The following is a 23,706-nucleotide window of genomic DNA, read 5'->3' as shown; positions in this document are numbered from 1 at the left end:
TTTTTCCCCTATACTGAGACACTTGGTTTCGTGTGTGCCAATACGCCACTAAAGGCAGCGTCCAGGCCCGTCACCCTCAGACGAGGCCCGCGCTCTTCCTGGGCGAGAGCGGAGCTTCAGCTTCGTCACCGCACCGCGGCGAACGCTGCCAACCCATCGCTGCGGGGCTGCCGCCTTGCTCCGTGCCCGGCCGCTCCCGGGCGGGCCGTGCCCGTGGGAGCGCCGCTCCCTCCCAGGCGCCAGGCCGGCCGAGCCCCGCTCCATCGGGGGCGCGGAGCGGACGCTGACCCCTCCGCGGCGCTGACAGACAGCTGACGCGCGGAGGAACACCGCGCCGCCGCGTCAGCGGGCGGACCTAGATCCGGCCGCTGCCGCCATTTCGCGGGCAGGCGGGCGGGGCGGGACCCGCCGTCAGCGGTGCGCGCCCGCCGCCGAGCCCCGGGGGCCGCCGAGCTCCGGAGCCGCCGCAACCCCCAAGAGCCGCGGGCAGCAAGAGCCACACGGCGGTCCCGAGGCGGCGGCGCCCGCGGGCAGCCCCAGAACCTTCCTTCCCCTGCCCCGCCCGTTCGCCCTTGGCCCCGCCCCCGGCCCCGCCCCCGGAGCCGTTGGCGGCGGCGTGCCGGGCCCGGCCCCGCCTCCCTCCCTCCCGCGGCGTCCGGGCCTGGCCAGCGGCGGCAGCGCGGGGCTCTCTCGCCCTTCCTCTGTCGCTCTTCCCTGGGCGGGCGACGCCTCTCGGCTCTCCCGGCACTTCGCACCCTCTCCCGGCCGTGACGGGCGGCGGCGGGCGGAGCGCTCCCCCGGCAGCCTCACGGCCCCGCTGCCCGCAGGCAGGCAGGACTTCGGGCGGCCGGCCGGTCGGGCGCCCCCCCGGCTGTTTCCGGAGGAAGAAGAGCAGCTGCCCCCTCCCCCCTCTCCGCCTTCCTCCCCGTTCTCCTCCTCCTCCTCCTCCTTCTCCTCCTCCTCCTCCTCCCTCCCGGCCCCCCGAGCGGAGCGCGGAGTCACCGCGGCGCGTAGACGGGCCCGGCACTCGCACACACACAATGGCGCTGAAACGCATCAACAAGGTGAGTGAGCACCGCGGCTCCTCCTCCTCCTCCGCCGCCCCCCCCTCCCCCTTCACCTCTTCGCCCTTCTTTTTATTGTTATTTTTTGGGTGTTTTTTCTTCCCCTTCCCCCATCGCCTTCCTCCCCCCTCCCCCCCTCGCCCCTAGAGGAGACGGGCGGGGGGGCAGAGGCGGAGGCTGAAGAGGCCGGGAAGCGGCGGCTCCTTCCGGCGGGGCAGCGGCCCGGCTGGGGCTGCGAGGCCGCTCTCTCCGGGCCTGAGCTCGGAGCTCGGCCCCGGCCTCTTCCTGAGGGCGGGGGCCGGGGGGGGGGGTCGGAGAGAGGCAGCTCCCGGGGCCGCTCGGATGTCAGCACAGCCCGGGGTCGCTGCCGCTGCCCTTCCGCCGAAGCCGGCCCGGATGGCGCCGGCCCGTGTGTGCCGAGGGGTTTGGGCGCGATGGAGGCGCTGCCCGGGGCAGCAGCCGGGCCCCGCGGCCGGGTTCTCGCCTCTGCTGTGCAACTTCTCTCCCGCATTGTAAGATGGCGGCGGGTCCGCCTGGCCCGGGCGCTTTCCGGGATCCCTCGCGTTCCGCAATAACGCGGCACGGACACACGGAGCAGCCACCGCGGCGCTGCCCTCGCCCCGCAGTCGCCCCTCTCCGCCGCCCCGGGCCCTCCGGACACCCGGGAATCCATCGCCCGTCCGGGAATAGCTTCCCCCCGTGCCCGGCGGGAGCGCGCTGCGCGCCGCCGCCTCCCCCCCGTTGCACAATCGGAGCCGGGTGGAGCAACTTCGCGGCGGCTAACTCGGAAAAAATGCCGAGGTGATGAAAGTTTGTTGGTTTGGGGTTTTTTTTTGTTTTCTTTATTTTTTTCCCTTTTTCTTCTTTTTTTAAATTTTTTTCTTTTTTATTTTTTTTTTGTGGCGGTGGTTGTTTTTTATTGAACCGCTCCCAGGGTAAGAAGGCTCGCGACGTGAAGTTGCCCCTAAGTAGGTTTGGGTTTTCTCGGCAGGTTTGAGAATTGCTGGGATGTAATGGCAAAACGCGATGGGGAGCGCAGCGGCGTAACCGGGAAGTCGCTGTTGGTCTGTGCTCCTTCTTAGGCGAGCTACGTGGAGCATTTACGTGTTTCAAGAGCTCTGAGGAGTTTCTTGGTCATCTCATAGCCTGCCAAGATGGCAGAATGTCAGTGTGTCCTGAAATCAGTGAATTTCAGTGCACAAAACACCTTTTGTAGACAGTGTGTAAACTTCATGCCGCCCGTTAGTCTCACTTTAATTTCACGCAGTGCCTGTGGTCATATTTTAGACAAAAAAAGCGGTTTTTATAATGTTTTTAGTGAATGGATAGTACTGTTATTCTCGAAAATTTTAAATCCATTCTGGGTAGCTAGCTGAATGGGTTGTCTAAATTACGGCTGTGCTCTGGCAAGAATTTCAAAACAATTCCTTTTGAATCTGCCATCAAAACTTGTTCCCAGTATTAGTGGATGATATCACTTGAGTTGAAACACAGCTAGGATACTCCCTGGTATGCTTTGTCATCAGCTCATGCTTATGAAACACGTTCAGGCGCTGCAGGTACGAATTTATTGTCAAGTGTAAACCAAGACAAACCCCCACTTATGTAGTAATCTCGTGGTCAGAACCTGGAAACGATTCAGCGTGACTCTTGAACCAGTAAGTCATCTCTGACTTCAGCGTCTTGGCCTGTTGTGCACAGTCTTGTCTTGTACTGGTCCTTAGCTCTTTTCCGCTGTGTAAGTAGCAAGGTTCTTCCTTTATCCGGTGCAGGAGTTTAGGATTGGGAAGATACTTGGGTTAGCGTTCTTTCTTTTTGCCTTTTTTTTTGTATGTGTGTTTGTTGGGGTTTTTTTTACCAGTTTAATCACACCACACTACAAGATACACTTCTAAATCCACATGGAGTTTGTAGTTTTGATTTTTCTGTTTGCAAGCCTGGAAGGTGAACTTTATTTGTGAAATGAAAGCATTCTTTGCACGTTGCTTTCTTTACTCTACTGGTTTCCAGTACAGATGTTTACAGGGGCTGATGCTGACAAAAAAACAGCAGGGGCAGTTCTGTAAAGAAATGGTTGTGAATGTAATTTTAATCCTGTCAACCAGTAAAGCCCGGAGAGAAGGTATTGTCACTGATAAGCTGGAATTCCCTGTCTTCCAATTGTAAGATCACAGATCAGACCTTGGAACTCTCTGCTTCCTTGTAGTGTGTCTTTGGCAATAGATGAGAACAGGCTAAAGAGAAACCAGGACCTCAGAACACTGTAATCACCATAGCTGATTTAGTTTGTGTTATTACTTGTCAGGACTAGAATTCATTGTCTCCTGCAGCAGATGACATCCTGAATGTAGCAGTGAAGATATTTTCAGTCTGTTTGGTTGACTCCCTCTTTGTGGACTTGACGTATCAAGCAAAATAACATTCTTCATTATATTGAGTAAATTAGACTTTGAGACTCTGTTAGTGTGTGTGTATCTTTAATTTGAAGTCTGCTACACATTCAGAATGCAACCACTCTTAAGACGTAACTGGCAAATTCTACTTCTGATTTGAAAACGAAAGTAAATGAGTATTTATGTGTTGGGTTGTCTGCTTCTGGAACACCCTGTATAAAGCACTCCCCAAAGTGAAGTAGTTGCCAGGTACACAGCCAATCCCAGAAAGATTATTGTTATGCTGGAGTTTGTCATGGCATCAGTGCCATCTGCTCTGGGGGCAGCTTTGTTCAGTTGGCAAAACTCTGTCCTTCATATGGCTTGCTTTGCAGTTGTTTTATGATAACAAGTTCTTTTCCCATAAAATTTTGTGCTTTCTTTCCTGAGGATTAAATTTTTCCCTTTTTTCCCCTCCCAGAATTACTAAGAAGTTCACATTGATTTATGAGCATGTATCTAAATGCTTGGTGCATGCTGTGGCACATTGTCTTGGTCTGAAGTGTCAATGGTGCCTGCTAAAAACACATCCTGTAATTGCTGCAGCACGCTGGAGCTTCCGCTTCAAATGATGATGATCCAGTAGCAGGGAAGCATTTATGTAGGAGCAGGGAATCAGGAATGCATAAAATTTGGAAAACTTGAAGATGTTGCATCATTGGTACACATCCATTTTATCACTGCTGTACGCATCCATTAAAGTGAGGTAATGTAAGTGGCCTAAGTGATCTTGATAGGCTAAAAATAGAATTAATACAGGAGATGTATGCATGAAATGTCTTGTCTATATAATCCTTAAGAAAGCTTGTGCCTGCTGTGTTTTATGGCCATTTTATTAAGCACAGCACAAGCCAGCATCATTATATTGGAATAATTTATTAGAAAATCTTAAGTGGAGTTGGCATCCTGGAAGCTAAAGGCTGAAGGTGGCAAAACCATTTATTGCTATTTAAGTACAGATAGAAGGCTTCCATTGACACTGGTGGAGTGGAGACCAAATTAACTATTTTCCTCAGGCTATAGCCTCCAGCACTGTTCCTAGATGTATAATTAATTGCAACTTTAACCCCCCTTGTCCAGAGGCTCATAGTGAGAAATGCTGCTAACCCTGGAAATACAGTATTTTTCAGAGATGAGGTGTAATGTGCATCAGTGGGGACTGCACGGAAATCTGCATTAGTTTAACCAAAGTCGAAGAATTGGAAAGCCTGCTTATTACTTTATTTTTCTACTGCTACTTTTTTCTTTTGAACTTGGTTTGAATTAAAAAAACAATCTATAATAAAGCTGGTTGGAATTAAACTTTCTTCTCTGGATGAAACCCACAACACTTTTGCGGGCAGTCTTGGATTTTTGTTTACTGGGCTTTCTCAAAGTTGAAGTTACATGATTGATCTCATGCTTTGAATGAACATGTAGAAATAAGTCTGGATTTGTGTGTTTAGGGGCTCAGAAAGTTAAGATTAGCCAGCTAATGAAATTCAGTTGATGTAAGCTTAGTTGAAATGCTTTAAACCTTTGTAAATGCTCCCTCTATGTATTGAATTACCTTTTTTACTGTAATTTCACTTAACTATTGTGAATATCCAGGGCTAGACTAAGGCCCTGCCTTGAGTGGGTAATTCAGCACAACTATCACACTCAGTGGTAAGAAGGTCACATTGAGCCAGAAGGCAGTGGTTGGTTTTTAAATCATGATACTGCAGTAATGGAGTTTGGGAGGCCCTAGTATTGAAGAACTCAAATGTTTTTTTTAAGGTCAGAATAAAATATTTAGCATTAGATGAAAGCTGTCATCACTTAAATTCTGTTTAAGATTTAGCTTATCCAAAAAGAAGTGACAGTTCTGCTAATGAAATTAATATCATTAAAATGAAAATAATGTTTCTTAATTGGGTATGTTTGGTACTCTGTATTGAAGGCCAGCATTTATTAATAAAGTATTGGATGTGTTTTAAGAACTGGTCATTTTTTTGTGAGAGAGGAAAACCAAGGCTTCCTTAGCTAGAAAGTTGGACTGCAATAACTTAAAGATTTCTCTTGTTAGTTGAACACAGTGCTTGTGAAACAAGTTCCCAGTCAGCATAGAACTTTAAATGTGTGCATTGGAGTGGGGACTGTTATCTCACTTAAGTGATTTACAGACCTTCAGAGATCAATATTCCATTAGATGGGTACTTCTGCTTACTTCAAAAAGAGTCCTCCAGCATACAAGGATTTAGGTGGGATAATGTATACAGAGTAAAAAGGGTAGCCAGCTCTTATGATCTTTATGATCATTTCAGCTTTTAGAGATCTGGTTTTGAAAATAAGCATGCTTTTGCTGTTATTCCTAGTGCGTGTTTCTTCTGAAGGCCTGATGTGGAACTCTACAGAACAAGCTCCCTTTGACTTCCTGCCCAGTCTGTAACCAGTTCTGAGGCTTTTCTCTGAGCTCACAAATAATGGGTAAGGGAGTGGAGAAGGATGGAAACAGCTGTAAGCAGCAGCTGTTGGGTACTCAGCAGTGAACTGCCTCTTGCCAAAGGCTTCTCTCTATTCCTTGTGGAGCCCTGTTCCAGCCTGGTGTTATGCCCTCCCTACCCCTGGATGTGTTCTGTGCACCCACTGGATTGAACTGTTGGAGGAGAGAGAGGATGGAGGTTCTTAACCTTCTCTGAGATGTCAAGTGACAGGTGGAGTGGGAAAGGGTTGAATTTTTGTGTCATTGGTATCAGGGCATTGATACATCATCCCTGATAAGTCTTTCTGTTGCAAATATGAAGGTTTTGCCAGTTTAACTGTCTGCCCTGTGCTCTTGTGTAGGTCCCTCCCCTGTGCATCAGAGCTGGCAGATGGGAGCTTGTGCTCTGCACTTCAGCCTTAGGTCTGATCTCTCAGAATAAGCTGACTTCTGTTGATGGTTTAAGGCTAGGATGCCGTAGCTTATATTGGAAGGGCTGAGTTACAAGCATCCCTTCCTGTGATTGATTCAGTGTGGTAACCTGCCAGTAGAATATACAAAAAAAAAAAAAAAAATTGAAGCAGCACTGTGAATGTGTGTCTCTGTGTGTATATATATAACTGCAGTCAGTAGTGCATTTTTAAATGTGGTTGCTTTTTGCCAAGTTGATCTTAAAGTCTTAAATTGTGTAGAGTTGCACATGGTTGACAAAGTTCTGTAAACTTTGGAATATAAATTTAATGTCTTAAACTCTAAATGAAAAATGCAGGAGATTAAAAAAACCCCAATGAATCCAGTTTCTCTTCACTGGTCTTCTGTAGGGCACAGATCTGATTAAATTTGGTAGTTGTGTTGGGGAAGCTTTGCAAAAAAAATAGTTAAAATTACATTCACAAGTTTAAATTGGTGTTTATGCCTTTAGCAACTCTTTCTAAAACACTTGGATGTAGACAAGGTTTAATACTGGAAAATAGAGCGTTGCAGGATTCAGGACTGAAAGCTAAATAGATAGGGGGATTTTACCAACAGTAAACTTCAGTATTATATTTTTTGTGTAAAGGAAGCCTTTGTTCTGAACATCATCCCTTTGAGATACGTGATACACTAGACATCTTCAAGATCTCCTGCAGTTTTTTCCATTGTAATTGTGATAGGTTTTTATTATGGTCTTAAGAAAGCAAGATGAGAGGATTGTGGACTGCTTTGCAAATGTTACAGCCCAGTAGATAAAGGTGACCAACACTTAAACCTTTCCACAAGCATCTGGACACCAGAGTTGCCAGCTGAACTAAGTGCAGATGCTGAAGTGCTTTGGGTCTTTCTGATGCAGAAGGCAAGAAGATTGTATTAAATGTTCAGTTAACTTTGTAGTGAGCTTTCTCTGTAACCTGGAGTTAGCTTGGCCAGGTGTTCATCACCTCTGTGAGCTCTTCTAAGTGTCTAATAAATATATATAAAGTGCCCTGCTGAAAGGTAGTACTTATCAACCTTTGTTGGCCTATTTAAGTAGTAATGCCAAAAAAAATCTCTTAGATAAATGCAAAGTTTGTTTTTCCTTTTAGCCTTAGTTGTAATTTTTTCTTGCCTTGAATAATATAGGAGGATCTCCTGTAGTGCTGTTTGCCACATGAGCAAGATGCCCTTTTACTCCCCTACTTCAGGATTCAGTCTGCTCAGAAAGATGCTTCAAAACATTTTTTTTTAAAGAAAAAACTTCCCTCATTTATTTTTTAAGAATCTTCTGTACATCACTATTCTCTAGATAGCTGAGGTGGAACTCAACTGTAAGAGCAGTTGTACTCCAGCTAGTTTTGTGTTTTGTTTTGGTAGTGGTTGGTTCAGCTGTCTTGGTGTGAGTTGATTTTGTAACTGTACCTAGTCCTATAGACAGGCCCTTAGAATGATGATGAAGGGTAGTTTCAGAAATAGCATAATGTGATAGAGTAATTGTACAGTGTAGCTAAGGCAGTATGGTCAGTCCCATATAGTTGTGTCCATAGACTGCACCCCTGTGGTATATTGTAATAACTTTCACACGTATCTTTGTATTCGTACAAAATATGGACCAGTGAAAGTCAAGACAGTTTTTTAAAAGGAGAGCTGATTTTCAGAGTTGGTTAGGTTAATTAATAAATTTCAGAATACTATATCAAGCTGCTGCTAAACAGTGAATTCCCCATGCTGATTACAGACATGGTATTACTTGTTAGAATACTAATTTGATAACTCTGTTACACCATCCTCATTTTTTTTAGTACATGGATAATTGTTGTAGCTTTTCAGAAAGTGTAGACTGACTGATGCTGTGCCCCATTGAGGCCACTTGTCATTTCCAAAAACTTGTCCTGCACACTGCCAGTCTCCAAAGCTGTTGTTTGTGTAGTTTTGGCAGACTCTGGGACTCTTCTGTCACATGGAGTGTTGGGTGTACAGGTGCCACTTCTGGTTATGTGTTAAATGCTGCTCTAAGTTACTGTGCCCTCAACAAGCTGAAGGGCAGCATGTTGGGAGGCTCTTGCATAATGCTGCCAAACTCCAGCATCTAAGGAATATTAAGCCAGCATTTGTGTGAAAATGTCTAGCACAATGCCTAAATAGCAGTTCTGAGAGGTAGCCATCAGGACAGAGTGCCTTACTTCGAGTATAAACTTCTTTCCACCTGCATCAGTTTACATTTGCCTGTACTGAATTTCACTTGTCCCTTTGTTTCCCAGTCCTTCTGTTTCATTTAGCAAGGTGCGTCTTGGTGTTTCGTGTGTGGCCTTTGTTCATACCAGTCACCCTCTTCTTTGAGGGCTGCATTGTAATCTTGGGTTACAGAACCAAAGATTACTGTGGTTCTTGCAGGAAAAAACTGCCAGGGGAAAAGCCATGCTAAGTTTTAGTGTCTGTCTGATATTCAGAAGCTTGAAAATGGCAGAATTAAAATACCCAACTGGCACTGAATGACTTAGTAGTTAACCAGTGCTTCACTTCACACTTGCCTCTTCAGTGTACTTTAGCCAATGTGTACAGTCCTCATTCTCCACTGAGCATGGGAGTGTTTTAATAAGCTCTGCTGTTTTCAGGGTATGGTAATTGTTATAATACCTCAGAATTTGTGTGTTAAGCAGTCAGATTTTCTTCATCTTGAGTAAGACAGCTTCTGTGGTTTTGGTTATTTTAGGGGAAACAAATTGTACTTTTGGGTTCAAAGCACAGCTACGGGTGTGTAGTGGCCACCTTTTTTAAAAGTTTGTTCTGAAAGCCTTTAGGGAGTGACCAGGAAAGCAAAGTCTGCAACTGATTCCTTTTGCACTTGGATCTGTCCAACTACTCTGCAAAACATTGGAATAAATAGAGAGCCATTTTAGTTGCAGTAACTCTGAAATTTCCCAAAAAGCATTACCTGCATTGTACTCCTTCCAGATTCCAGAACAGATGAGAACAGCTGTAGACAATACTCTCATTCACAAAGGACTTGTGTACTGAAAGGTAGGTTCTTTGAAGAGATAGTAGGTAGTCACCTGAGTAGTTTATATCACAGTCCAAGTACACCGAGTGATTTAATTACAGTGGCACAGCAGTCTGGCATTTCCTTCCTTAAATGTGAGGCTTAAAACATGAATATTTCAATGTTTGTCTTTTATTATACCACGATGGTGTTACTGCTAGACACTGTACAAACAATACGTGAGGTGTAGGCTGAAAAATCCAGTACTGAGGACTGAAGGGAGAACCATGAAAAATAGAAGTAGAATAACCAAAATAGGGGAGAATTACAACTGTTACATTGCTAGCTGTGTTTTGGGTTTCTTAAAAACCTTTCTATGCTCATTGTCCTTGCTGTTTTTTCTGACTGCTTTTCATGTGTTTTCTCTGCATAGTTGTCCTTTTTTAATCAAGAGGAAGCTACGTCTTTTTGTATCTTGCACTGCCATTACACGTTGCTTTTATCTATTTATTTTTCGCCAAAAGGCCAGCTTGTTTGGAACAGATAATTTTCTGTTGGTTACATTTGTTTTGTGATGTCTATTATGCCATTTCTTACTCAGCTCAGAAATCCACATTCAGTGTCCTTACAAACTGTTACTTTCTGCTTCCAGGTGTAATTAATTTCCATGCTGAAACGAATGTTTCAAATGCAGGTGTGTGGGATGAGGCAGCAGTTCTTTGCTGCTTGACACTTCTTAATCTTCAAACAGGCTTAAATGTTCTTCCCCTCCCTTTATAGCTGCTTCCAATCCTTCCTTCTTTTTTAAAGCTGTTTTCAGTGTGAGCTAATGAGTAAGACTAATGCAGTGATGAATTTTTGGTTGCCTAGAGTTTGAAATATCCTGTTTGACACATCATTAGACCAGTAGTCAAGTTAATGAATGTTGTTTTTTTGATTGGCCTAAGTGTTCGTTTTTCTCTTTGTCCTTTTTTGGTCGGATTGGGTTTCTTTGGGTTGGGGGGTGGGGTTTTTTGTGTGTGTGTGCATCGTGGATTGTTGTTTGGGGTTTTTGTGTTGTGGTTTGTTGATTTATTTTTTCTTAACTTCTGATTTAACTGCATATCACCTTTCACGTCCTTCAAGTTATTTACTTGAAATTTAAGGCAAACCCCTCTAAATCAACCCCTCTATGCTTTCTTGAGTACAAACCAGATAGCTGCAGTATGTAATTTTAACAAATACCCATGTCATGAACCAATATTAAATGTAACTGTGAATTAAGGCCTGTGGAGGACAATCTTCAGTCATTCTGGTTGGAGTGATCTTCTGTCACTGTATTTAAGTCAGCTGTTACTATCATTAAAAGGAAGGCCTGGCTATTTCCAGCTTAAACTAAAAAAATGCAGTAGTGCCACAGGGAGTATGGAATCTGACAAATGGGAAGAAACTGGTGCAGATGCTGCATTATTTGGTACCTTGCAAGAAGGCAGCTTGGTAGGCACGAGGCTATCATCTCTTACAGAATTTTCTGGGACCTGAAAACTTCTGTTTTCTTGTTCATGCATATTTAGTTGAGATATCCTTTGTCAGCCTTTAAAGTTTCTTCATTCTTGATATGGCTTCTGTAATCTTTTAAATAGCTGGTAGAGGGGAGTTGTTAGAAGGATTTTTTTAGCAGCTTTTCTGTCAAGAAAAGAAAGATCTGGTTTTATTATAGGATCATAGTCCTGCATTTGCTTTCACATGTCAAAGTTTTGAATCCTCACTTGAAGCATAAGCCACATTTTCTATGTTAGTTGTGATCATATTGCTGCAAAAAAAGCAGGTTGGTTAGCTTTTTTATTAGCATTTTTTTCTTTAAAATACCGGTTTGTGTTTTTTGTTAGCTCTCTGATAAATGTATAGTGAAAGAGAAGGGAGGAGATAAAAAATGGGGCTGTTTCACCAGTGAAACGGAATCTTGCTAGCAACTTAATGTGAAACTGGCAGAGAACAACGTGCTGAATTTGTGTTGGAGCAGATCTGTCTGTTGCAGTGATGGGTACTGTTGTTTTATTTCTGTTGATCCCTGGTTTCCAAAACTGTTGCAGAATTGTACATGTATTGCTCCTTGTCTGTGTTACAGTGCTGTTGTCCTCTAGCAGTAGCATTGGTGCTTACTCTTTTAACAGTGTTCTAGTCTGTAAAATGCTGAGTGACTAATCATCCTTGTGGAGAGGTAGGAACTATCACACTTTATATTTGGAAACTGGGACACAGAAACGGTGACATGCTGGAGCTGCACCGGAAACCTCTGGCAGTGACAGAGGCTGCTGGTCACGGTTGTAATTCAAGACTAATCCTTTCCGATAGGTGCATGGCGTGACACTCCTCACCACATTTGGGTTATTCTTTCTGTGTAGTCTTTCTCATTTGCTGCTTGGGAGTTTGGTTTTGGTTTTTCTTTAAAGTCACCTCTAAAGTGAAAAACTGTAACAACCGATTCCAGGAAAATGTGGGTTCTATTTTGAGGATTTTAAAGAAAATTTGGGATGTAGCTTAATGCCTCTTGAGAAGAGGAAAGCACTACTGTAACCATGTTAACAAAAAGAAGCAAAGATGGAGAAGTAGGTATGGTAGAAGGAATAGGAGAATCAGAAAGCTCTTATATGTAAAAATATTAGATTCAGTATTTATTTGTTAGAGAATCGTTACTCTTGATTGCTAAGCTGAGAAAGAAAGTAGGTTTGTATTTATATTGCTGAGTGGGAAGCTTTAAAAAAAAAGCCCCTTCCTTTCCTTGAACAAAATGCTTCAACTGCACTCCAGATCACACAGCCCACGTGCCTCTGCTTGTTCAATTTCCAGTTATTCCAGTTTGCCTGTTGTGTTCAGTAGAGTTGTAGCTTTCAGAAGGAGGTGCTTTTTAAAGTTACTCGGAACTTTCCACTCCCTTGTTGTGAAAAGCCTCCCCTTTTTATGTAGATGAGAAGTGTAACTCAACAGAGAGATGAAGTAGGTCTGATGTTACTGTGAACCAGGGTTTGCTTCATGTTTGCCCAAGTTGTTCTACAGCCCTTTGTGCTCTCGGCTGAAGCAAACAGCTTTGCTGCAGACTTCTCTGAGCACAGTGCCCTGAGAAGCAAATGAGAGAGTGTGTGCCACCTCAGCTTTTTCTCCCCAGATTCAGTGGGTGAACGACTTGCTCTGTGGGTGAAATGCCAACTGGTATATCATTTGTTCCCAGAATTATCTGTATATTGAACTGCTTTGATTAGTACACTTAGGGTGGTTTGTTTTTTTTTTTTACTGAGGTGTTTTAGACTACACAAAACTTTAGTCCTTTCGTTAATGAAGGTCACTGCTACCTTGTTATCTTGAGCAGTTCAACTAGTTAAAAGGAGTATAGACATAAATTTTGAAATGATTGGAGCCTGGAATATTGAAACTCATTTGTTTCAGCTTTTGAATTTTTTTTAGTATTACCAAAGGGTTTTTGCACAAATGTATCACTGGAACTTACTAAATTTAATTTATGTCTTACATCTGCAATTACTTTTCCTGGTTGAATTATTGATGTTGAATTACTAATTTTCCTGATGTGGTAAAGTACCTATTTTTATCTTGAGTGCTGAATTATTGTTTCTCTGAAGATAGTAGTACCTTTTGAAGACCTCTCTAGTCTAATGCATATATCTGACAGTCCACTTTATGCTAATCTTTTCTCATCCTTGTCTTCATGCTACTCAATTTTATAATTTTCATAAGTGGCATGAAGAGTCTTCATAGTTCTTAGTCCCTGTGAGAGTTTAAAAAAAACCCTTGAGGATGTAAATGTACTTCTACTGTTAAATCCAGTAATAACTGTACAACTGCATTAAAATAATAACATTTTTGTCTTTCTGCTTATTCTGTTGCTACAGCTTACTTCAAGGGATATGATATGTTTTTTCCTCTCAGATTTTCTAAATGATTGATCATTCTTAGAACTGGAAAATACATTTTTATGAGAAATAAGCCTGATTAACAAAACCTCCTGTATTTGATAAACATTAAAAAAATGCCCTGAAAATTTAAAAAAACCCTTTGTGTCAGATGCCTCTTCTACATTTATTGTTTGCCTTTACATGGATAACATAAATCTAAGTTAGCAGATTTTTCTGGAGGATAATGAACAACATACGCACCTAAGAAGTGATATTAAATGGCAGAAAGAAATCTGTCATCAGGCCCCCCAGTAATATTTGGAGAGTGTAGCAAAATGCATTCTAAATTCATGTACTGTGATGATCTGGAAAGAGCTGTTTCCCACACTTCTGCAAACAGCAGCAGTGAAATGAGCTGTGCTATTATTAACTTCATTGTGCCGTTGCTTATCAAAACTGATACGGTTTCATTTTGTAAAACAGTCTGGTGCCAGTGCAAAATGGAAATAATATTAACTGGAAAATTCATCAGAATTAACATGTGTAGGGAGGGCAAACTTGGGGATTAAATTTTCTTGGTGTTTGGAGGGAAGGGGGTTGCTGTGGCCTTTGGGTGATGTGGTTTTGTTGTTTGGTGGGGGATGGTTGGTTGTGATTGGGGGCTTTTTTAGTGTCTGGACTTGCACATGCTGAAGTGGTGTTATTCTTCTGTGTTTGCAGGAGCTATCATCTTACCAAGAACAAGGTGTTTTATGTTACAAGAAACATAAGTTGGGGTTTTTTTTCCTCATTTTGTGTTGGCTTATACTTAGTAAATTTTATGGAGTGCAGAATTTGTGAAACTTAAAGGGTGTCCATTAGGATCTTCCCAGGCAAGAGTTGGCTGTCTGGTCCAAATATGCATAGGTATGCCTGGCTTCCTGAAATGTCTGACAAAGTTCTTGGTTGAATGGCTTGTATAGACTTCCAGGGGAAAAAAAAACAAACAACTTGTGTGGAGCTGTTAATGTATGAAAGAGGGGCTGAATATTTTGCGTTTTTTCAAGACTTCTAGATAACTTGAGAAGTGAAGATTTATCTATAGAAGCTCTCAAAGCCCTTTTTGGAGTCAAGGGAGAGCAGGGGAGAAAGAAGGTGGTTGTTACATGCTTTAACTGGAAGTGTAAATTTAATTTAAGACACTGTCCAAACAAATGACGTGTAGAGCATTACAGCAATTTAATGGAGAGCTTCTTTGCTTTCTCATAGCAATATTGTTACTGCACAAGGAATCCTCCATCTGAAATGTCTGTTTCCATTCCTCTGTAGTGGGGGAAGGAGAGGACTGTTTCTGCAGTTCAGTAATTTTTAATTTTAAAGGCATAATTGTCTTAAATGCAAAGTTTAAAATAAAAAATACAGATATTTTGCCTGATTACAGCACTTGTGAGCCTCTTGAATTTTCCTGTCTGTTTTGATCTTGGTGAGGTAGATCCCTGATGCAGATAGTGGATAAAGTGAAACCAAGTTTCTGTGGGTTTTCTTCTTGCTGTTCTTAGTTCTAATGTCAGATGTTACATACAGAGTGCTTCCTGTTTCATGAAGACTCATCAACAGGTTTCTCTCCTTCCACTTCAGGCTTCTCTAGACTGAGTCCTGGTAAATCTCAATCAAAAAGTGATTAACCTTTGCCAGCTTAAGGCTGTGTCCTTCTTCCTTCAGCTGGAGTGTTTTCACAGTGGTGACATATGTATTTGGAAAGGCATAGTCATTGGTGGCTTTGGTGCTCCTTTGTTATAAACATTTTTGATACTGATATAGTGGTTCTTAGTTTTGTTAATTGCACATTCTCCTGTGTTTGTATATGGAAAAACTGTTTTAAGGGTTTTGCTAGGCCTGAAGTGAAAATTACTATTTTTGTTTGTTTTTGTTTTCTTAAAGGAACTTAGTGACTTAGCCCGTGATCCTCCAGCACAGTGTTCAGCAGGTCCCGTTGGAGATGACAGTAAGTGACTTTAAGTTTTATGTTTTTTCTGCTGACTCAAAGCATATCATGCCTAGATAATAATGCGGAGTTTTTCTTTTGTAGTGTTTCATTGGCAAGCCACAATTATGGGACCTGTAAGTATTCTGATTCTTGTGATGTAATATTAAATGAGTAGTTCCTACTGAGGAGAAAACTGGAGTTTTTGGTTTACTTTTGTTAGCTTCTCTTATCTGACTGAAGTTCTAGAGGTCTTCATTACAGTAAAGGAAAATGAGTGAGGAGAAAAAAACCCATCAGTTATTTTGTTGTTGTGGTGTTTTTACGAGGACGTGTATTTCAGCTGAAATAATCTCTAGAGCAATGTTAGCTATTATTACTAAATATCTAGAAACTTTGTTTGCATTTAACTTTTTCTAAAGTTTTAGTCTAGCATGAGCTTTGTAGTAGGACCTGGTACTGCTGTCAGGAATTAGTTGGGATGTTTTTGTGTGGATCTTAGAAGGGAATCCATATTTGGTTTGGTGTAATGCTGAGATCTTGAATAGAAGAAAAGAAAGAATAGAAAAGGGAATAATCACTGAAATGTGAAATTTCAGTTATGACTGGGGAAAAAAAAAAGTCAGTGTTGAATATTCAGTAAGCATCTGAAACCTGAGGGACTTTTTCCTCATTAAGGAAGCCAAATGTTTGCTTTTGTTGAAAGCAACCTGGAAGCAGTTCATATGTGGAGTTTTCTGGTTACCTGTATTTAGAAGACAAAACCTGTAACTTGTGAAGACAAGCCTTTGGTGAGGCTACAAAGTAGGCATTAAATATCAGTGATGCTGAATTACCCTGGCTGTATTTATAGCTACAAGTGTGTTAATAGGAGGTGGCTGTTAGAGGTTCGCTGGGCTGAAAAATGTCTCTTCATCCCAAAGTACCTGCTCATCATTGATTGTAACTAGGTACCTCAGAAAGATGGAATTGTTCAATAGCTATAGTCATACTTAAATGGCAAGTAGTGCTGTGCACTACACTGGATATGATGATTCTATGTGGCTGGTGTCTGCATGGTCATGAGGTATTAAGCACTGGTTGAATTTAAATTGGGATTATTATTTTTAGTTTTCCCTTGTGGTTTAATAATGTACAGCTCCTTTTTTCCCCATGTGGTTTTCATGGTGTCAGAAGGTCTGCGTTCCTGTTTCCAGATTGGGCAGTATCCTGACAGAAGTGTGTCAGTGTAGTGTTAGTAGTTCTAGTGCTGCTGAGGTGCTGCCTTTAATAACAGAGAGGGATTGTAGAACCAGACATCTGGTCTTCACCTCTGCCATAGGATATTGTGATTTTCCTGGAGAGGTGTATGAGAGTGTGCTTTGGTTTAACACATTTTAAAGAGAAGTTTCTGTAATTGATAAAATGTATCCCCAGAATATGTCCAGCGAAAGGGTTGGTATTTTTTGGCTCCGTAAGGCCTCATATGATATGTACTGACCAAATAGAAGAAGTTACATCTTGATCACTAGATTTCGTCAGAGTAAGGATAGGGTATAATCTACATGTTGAGGGTTTGAGTCCCCTGTCTTGGTGGTCCAGATTTTCATTCTTTGGTATTTAAGTTATACATAGTTATTTCCTTACATTGGTGAAATGTTTTTGCAATTAAGATGAGAATTCAATTTACAAATAATGCAGAAGTGTACTGTGTATTCCTCAAATTCATTTTCCCTAGCCCTGAGTCCAGAATTAACAACAAAGTATTCTTCAGGTTAAACAATGAAGCTGTTTGCTCTATTTCAGAAATGTAGTTGTAATTCTGAGTTAAAAACCTTCTGCTTCTTTCTTCTTGTAACTACTAACTTATACAATCCCTATTTAGTCACTCCAGTTTTTTCTTCTTACTGTAATCTTTTTTGCTTCCACATGTTGCTTTACTGCTTATAGTTGACACCTGAATGGATTATCCTAGTAATTCTTTCCTTGGAGCAGGGAAATGTGAAATTCTCTCTCATAGTAGATTACAGTGTATTTCTAACAAATAATGAGAGGGAAAATTCACTTGAATGATGATTATTCTTGTGTCTGTTTGGTTGTGCTGGTAGGATGGGTGAGACTTTTGTTGGGGTCTTTTTGGGTTGTTTTTACAAGGAACAGGCGTCTAGCTGTGTACTCATAGGTTTTCCTGCAGGGCTGAAACTAAGGACAGAATTTAGGAGAGAATGAAAGTCCACAGCCACTCTAAACTTGGGTGGTCACAACAAATAAGCTCAAAACACAGAACTGGAGTTTTTTTAATCTGATGGGACCCCCACTCTGTTAACATTATTTCTTGGAGCGATTTTAGAAGCATTTGAACGCTTCTGCCCTGTAGTCCTGAGTGGATTGTCAGAGCTGCTGGGTTTTATGATGCATTAGCTTGGAGAGATCCACACAGGAAGTGATGCGTATATGTTCTGTATTAGTTAGCTTGGGAAGCAAGAATTGGATTTTAATTATGTCTCACTTGTATTGGTGGGTTAAACATTTTGCTTTAAACAAATTTCCATTTATTTAAAAACAATATTTTCAATGATATTTAGTTCTAAAGATGATAATAGGGGAATTATTTGTTTGCTTTGACAGAACGACAGTCCATATCAGGGTGGTGTATTCTTCTTGACAATTCACTTTCCCACAGACTACCCATTCAAACCACCTAAGGTAAGTATTGTTGTGTCATTTGTGAAATTAGTGCTTTTTAAAGAACCGAGTACAGGACAGAAATTGCCAGCCTCTGTATTGTAGTATTATCAAGTTCTCACTTCTTTTCAGGCATTCTTACCATCTATTAGATGTGTGGATCCCATTCTGACTACCACAGGAATTGGGCGTGTTAGCATATTCTTTATGAGCAAATCCAGATGTGCAAATTCCAAATGTCTTAAAATATTTGGGTTCATTTCTGGTTTTCTGAATTGATAGGAAAACTTCATTAGCTTTGGTTACTATAATAGAATTCTTGCTGAGGGGATTGTCAAATATTAGTGTAGCTGTTTGGATTGTAGGAATGTGATGCTGTGGGCAGGGATTTACTTGCTGAGTGCCTGAAATCAAGTGAAGGGGTTATTTGTTAAGAGTTTGGCAAATATACGCTCTTTTTTGGTAGCTTTATCAGACACTAGCTTTGTCTTCCAATTTTCAGTCAATATGAAGGCCTACACTTGGAGTCACCCAGTGTTGGAAATTCCTTAGCTCTGTGACAGCAGTCTTACTGTGGTTTAGGCACTGCTGTTGGGTGTCTTCATCAAAGGCAGCTGGGATTAAAACACTCATACTTGCCCTCTCTCTGTTGGAAATAGTGCCTGGTAGTGGGAGACTCAGCTTGTGGCTTGGGTGCATTTCCCTGAATTTGATGCAGTTTAACTGCTTAATCCTTTTCTTTTAGAGTAAATAAATGGAATTGACTGATAGCTTGACTGAGCAAAACGGATGCAGTTATTGTCACAGACCCAAATGCACTCTTCGTTTTATGTTTTTTGTTGCAGGTTGCATTTACAACAAGAATCTATCATCCAAATATTAACAGTAATGGCAGCATTTGTCTTGATATTCTACGATCACAGTGGTCTCCTGCTTTAACTATTTCTAAAGGTAACTTTTGTGAAGGAAAAATTTTTCCATCTTGTGCTGAATACTGTGTCTTTAGCTTTGATTAAGTTCTTACCCATCTCTTTGATTTTCCCTTAACTTACCTTCCTTCTTCAAGCTTATGTTTTGCCAGTTTGATGATACTGCATTTTAATGGACTTTTTTTTTCTAACACTTTCTCATATGTGGCTGTTTAAGGCCTTGCCTGGCCATTTACTTGCTTCAGTATTCCTAGCAGAGTTACCAGCTTGGGCCCAGAGGAATTTGCTGGTATTTGGATTGAACTAGGCCTGTGTTGGGGTGTTCAAGCTAAGGCTAAGGAATTGCTTGTTTGGAGCTGCCCATGTAGATACACATGCATATTAAATAAAATACTAATTTCAAGTCAGTTTTTAATATTGAAATTTGCATAATTTTTCATCCTGCCCAGAGTTACATGCATAGTTCTATTAGCATACGTGTGGTAGATTAATAAATCTCTTATTGATACTTACTGCTTTCTACCACGGTGCACTGGCATTGCATTGGATTACTTAATGAACTAAGTTTACTGATCCTACTTCATGATAAATTGATGTTGTGTTGCAAGAGAAGATCTGTGGCTTTCCTTATTTTACTATGTAGATAATAGATAATTCTCAAATATTTTCATGATGATCTAATTGTTTTGCCTCAAAGCCGCTGGTCACTGTGGCTTCAGAAGATCCCTCAAAGTGCCCTTTTGTCTATAGAACTTGTAGTTCCTGTCTGTCCAAACAGTCAGTTTGTTATTTGAATGTGGATTCCCTACATTTTAGAGCTTCACTGTTTTCTTCTAAAGTTTCTCTGAGAGTAGAAGATGAAGTCCTTATAGTTGCCTACAACAGTTACTGAGTTTTTACAAGATATGTGTAGTTTTATCAGTGCAGACCAGGATATTCTTATGTACAACAAATACAGAATTCAGTCTGATTTAAAAACTAAAAACATAAATTTGAGGATTTTCTACTTCTAGTGATAAGAACCATGCATATGCTGTTCATCAGAGTACATAATGTGCTTTTGTTGGCTGCTATGTTACATCATAGTGCTGGGGACAACAGTGCTTTTCTCATGTGTGTACTGACAGCTGTGAGTATTGGGAAATGGGAAGCAAATAGTTCTTACAAACCTTTAAGTTAGTCTGGGCTTTTTACTTAAGAATGAGTTATGAATTTATATGGGCTGTTTATCTGGAAAGCACTTTCTAGGTTCTGTCCTGTGACAACATTGCGCTAATGTAAAGATCAGTGCTCCATTGTTTCTGAGGTTGCCATTCCTCTTTCGCTATTGAGATTGCTTTTTCTTTTTTACAGTTCTCTTATCCATTTGTTCACTGTTATGTGATCCAAATCCAGATGACCCACTAGTGCCAGAGATTGCACGTATCTATAAAACAGACAGAGACAAGTAAGTAGAGAATTGTGCAAGACTGGTATTTTAACAGACTGTAAGAGTTCATTGTCAGACAGCAGTTGTGTTCAGTGAGCTGTTTGTGAAGATCTGAGATGGAGAGAACTTGTGTGTCAGAGTAGCGCATAATTTAAAAACAAAGGAGCTTAGCATCTTTGAAGTTTATGGGTGAAAGAGACTTATCTTTTTCTCACATGCGTGGAAGTATTTTACAGTATATATATATATTGCCTTTGCTTACCATGCATAAATGTAGTTAGAACTTCATGAGGAAAAGACAGCTTTTTGTTGTTTTCATGTCTTCGTTCGGCAGCAGCTTGGCCTTAAATTTTTGGTTCTTCCCTTGAAAATGGGCAGCAGAACTTTCCTCCCCATCTGTGTTGCAGCAACTTTATTTTCCTTAGGTATCTTTAACATTTTGCACAGACAGAATTATATGAAGCGGATTTTGGGGGTTTTATATATATTAATGCTAAATATATTTATCCAATTAGGTACAATAGGTTAGCAAGAGAGTGGACAGAGAAATACGCTATGCTGTAGGGTAAGACTATTTGCAAATTATGGTGCATTTAACAAAATGGAAATTTGTCAGCACTTGGGTGCTGCATGCTCTAAGGCACTGGATTAACTAACAGATAATGGATGCACCAGTTACTGAACGTGGAAATTTAACAGCTTGATCTGTGGTTAGTGTGTAATGTATTGGCTAGTCACTATTTCTCACAGATACTACTCTTGCATGGTCAAAAAGTTAGTATGAAGTAATTACTGAGTTCTGAGCCACATTGTCAGTTTGTTCTGGTAAGTATTTCACCCAGATTTTGTCAGAATTTGGTTCAAAGTGATGCCCTGTAGCGAGACCTCATATATAGATATGAGTGAATTCAGACAATCCAAACTTCAATTATCTTTAATCAGCAGTGTCTGTCTTCCACATATAAACTTGGAAATGTATGGGAATTACATTCTGCTTGTTATTAACTTCTTACTGACAAGCATGGAGTTAAGTGTTAACTAATTTGTCATCTCAGTTCCTGTGGAAGTAGTGTACTTTAAATAGTCTTAAAATTTTGAACAGTATATTTGTGTGAAAAGAATATTCAGTGTAATGAAATGCTTAATGTTGTTTTTCTTTAAAATTGGAAATGTGACATTTTGTATCCAGTGACATTATTAACCCAATAATCTTTACTTATGGCATGGGATACATAGTGTAATCTTAACCCAAGAACAGTATTCAAATTAAATACTTGCCTTATTTATTCCATCCCAGATAGTCTCTGTTTCTTCTCTTTCAGTCATTTTTTTCATAACAGACTTCTAGCAAATTTGCTTGTCTTGACTTTAAGGCTTTTCCTAAAAACTAGAGAATATTCTAATTGTTGTAGGGAGGGAATTGTTCTGTTTTTTGAGTTCAAGTATGTCTTGGTGCAGAAAGAGACTTCTCACAGTGTAAAGAGAACAGAGATGGGAATAAAATAATTTAATCATAAACTGTTTGGGAAATTGTCATTTTCATGCTGATGTTAATTCAATTCCTGGTTTTGTCTGCAGGTACAACAGAATATCTCGGGAATGGACTCAGAAGTATGCCATGTGATGCTACCTTAAAGTCAGAATAACCTGCATTATAGCTGGAATAAACTTTAAATTACTGTTCCTTTTTTGATTTTCTTATCCGGCTGCTCCCCTATCAGACCTCATCTTTTTTATTTTTTTGTTTACCTCCTTCCATTCATGCACATGCTCATCTGAGAAGACTTTAGTTCTTCCAGCTTTGGACAATAACTGCTTTTAGAATCTGTAAAGTAGTTACACAAGAACAATTGCCCAAGATTCAGAATTTTTTTTAATGGAGCATGTGTATTATGTGGCCAATGTCTTCATTCTAACTTGGTTATGAGATTAAAAACTAAATAAACATTCCTCACTGCTCTAACAGATACTGAAGATACCACCAGAAGGGGGGAGGGGAGATGGATGTTCAGTTTTCTCCCATCAAAGAAGTAACATTGCTGTAGCAACATCCATCTTGTTCCAAACCTTCCAGTGTTAGAGAACTGAGGTTTTATTATATATTTTTGCTCATAACTGATGTGTCTGGAGAATTGGTACTGAATCTATAGCATCAGCAGAACAGAAAATGTGATGTATCTTATGCATGTCAATAAAGGAATGACCAGTTCTTGTTTTACAGAGAATGGAAATTGGAAGTCAAACATCCCTTGTATTCCAGAATAGGGTTTAAGAACATTTTTGTAATTCATTTAAATTTTGTTAGGAGGCTTGGAGCTATTAGTTAATCTGTCTTCCAAAACACTGTTTAATATAGCACTGAATAAATGATGCAAGTTGTCAATGGATGAGTGATCAACTAATAGCTCTACTAGTAATTGATTTATTTTCTTCAATAAAGTTGCATAAACCAATGAGTTAGCTGCCTGGATTAATCAATATGGGAAACAAAATCTTTTGTAAAAGCAAAGCTGGTTTTTGTATATACTGTTGGCATTTGCCTCGTTGTTTAACATCAAATAATGATGTAAAGTTCAATAGAGTGACTCTTCTGCCATTTTCAGTTCTAATGCTCAGTCTGTTGCAGGTTGGCACATTGCTCGGCCTGGTGGATGCAGAATTAATAAGCTAACATAGTTGTGTAGCCGTAGTAGGGGGCTGCACTTGGTGCTGGGAGCCCAGCGTTCAAGGATGGACTTGGGACCCAGCAGATCTGAAGTGGTGTATTGTGGAGATACTTCCTGATGCACCTGTGTTTGCTGACTGAGAACCTTTTTCTTCAACTTGTACACTTGACAACTGAAAGATCTTAACGTGGGGGTAATGATGAGGCAAAAAAATTATAAAATAAAGTACTGTTTTGATGTGGGAATTGTCATGAGGCTGTGTTGAAGTGACTTTACTATGTGGGATGTTCGTTACCATTGAAAAGGACTTGTTCAGCCATGCTGCCATTTACATTGATGACTATTTTAATGCAACAGACACTTTCTTCATGTCAGGTGACTAAACGTGAATAAAGACTCATTGCTATTGGATTTTTGTTCTACAAGAAACATTGTCTTGTGCCATTAGTTTATCTTTCAGCAACAAGGGCATTATGAAACATCCAAGTCTTTCCTCCCCTCTTCCTTCGTATTTTTCCTTGTTTAAGTTTTTTGGTCTCCATTCTTAACATCCATAGCTTCGTTTTCTCTAGTCTTGTACTATCACTTTATTGTGCATCTGTGACTTCTCACTGGCACCACTTTTGCACTGCTTATAGTTATGTACATTCTGATTCCTTGTCCCCACATGGATGTGGAAAGCTAGATGTAAAATAAATGTTAAACCTTAATTTTTATAAAAATTTGAACATGTAGTTTGGACATGGTTTGTTCTGGTTCTAAACTATGAGAGTGAACTTGAAATGTTCAAGTTCAC

At 40.8% G+C, this 23,706-nt stretch overlaps 1 protein-coding gene across 1 annotated transcript; it reads left to right on the top strand.

The window, feature by feature from the left end:
• The first annotated feature begins 394 nt into the window (after positions 1-394).
• On the top strand, positions 395-23,339 carry UBE2D3 (ubiquitin conjugating enzyme E2 D3). The gene is made up of 7 exons (XM_064417093.1): positions 395-1,064; positions 15,180-15,243; positions 15,328-15,359; positions 17,830-17,907; positions 18,732-18,837; positions 20,169-20,262; positions 21,823-23,339. Exons 1-7 carry the CDS (start codon positions 1,041-1,043, stop codon positions 21,866-21,868), a joined length of 444 nt encoding a protein of 147 aa, XP_064273163.1. The 5' UTR covers positions 395-1,040; the 3' UTR covers positions 21,869-23,339.
• Positions 23,340-23,706: the final 367 nt, after the last annotated feature.

Source organism: Passer domesticus, chromosome 4 (assembly GCF_036417665.1).
Source record: "Passer domesticus isolate bPasDom1 chromosome 4, bPasDom1.hap1, whole genome shotgun sequence".
In the NCBI taxonomy this organism is placed as follows: Eukaryota; Metazoa; Chordata; class Aves; order Passeriformes; family Passeridae; genus Passer; species Passer domesticus.
This window is presented reverse-complemented; position numbering and strand designations above follow the sequence as displayed.

What these genes read in the sequence shown, in the direction of transcription:
- UBE2D3 (XM_064417093.1), top strand. Translation starts at nt 1,041, where the DNA reads ATGGCGCTGAAACGCATCAACAAG. An exon ending in ACCCATTCAAACCACCTAAG is followed by an intron (nt 17,908 to 18,731) that starts GTAAGTATTGTT and finishes TTTTTGTTGCAG; the next exon opens with GTTGCATTTACAACAAGAAT. An exon ending in TATAAAACAGACAGAGACAA is followed by an intron (nt 20,263 to 21,822) that starts GTAAGTAGAGAA and finishes TTTTGTCTGCAG; the next exon opens with GTACAACAGAATATCTCGGG.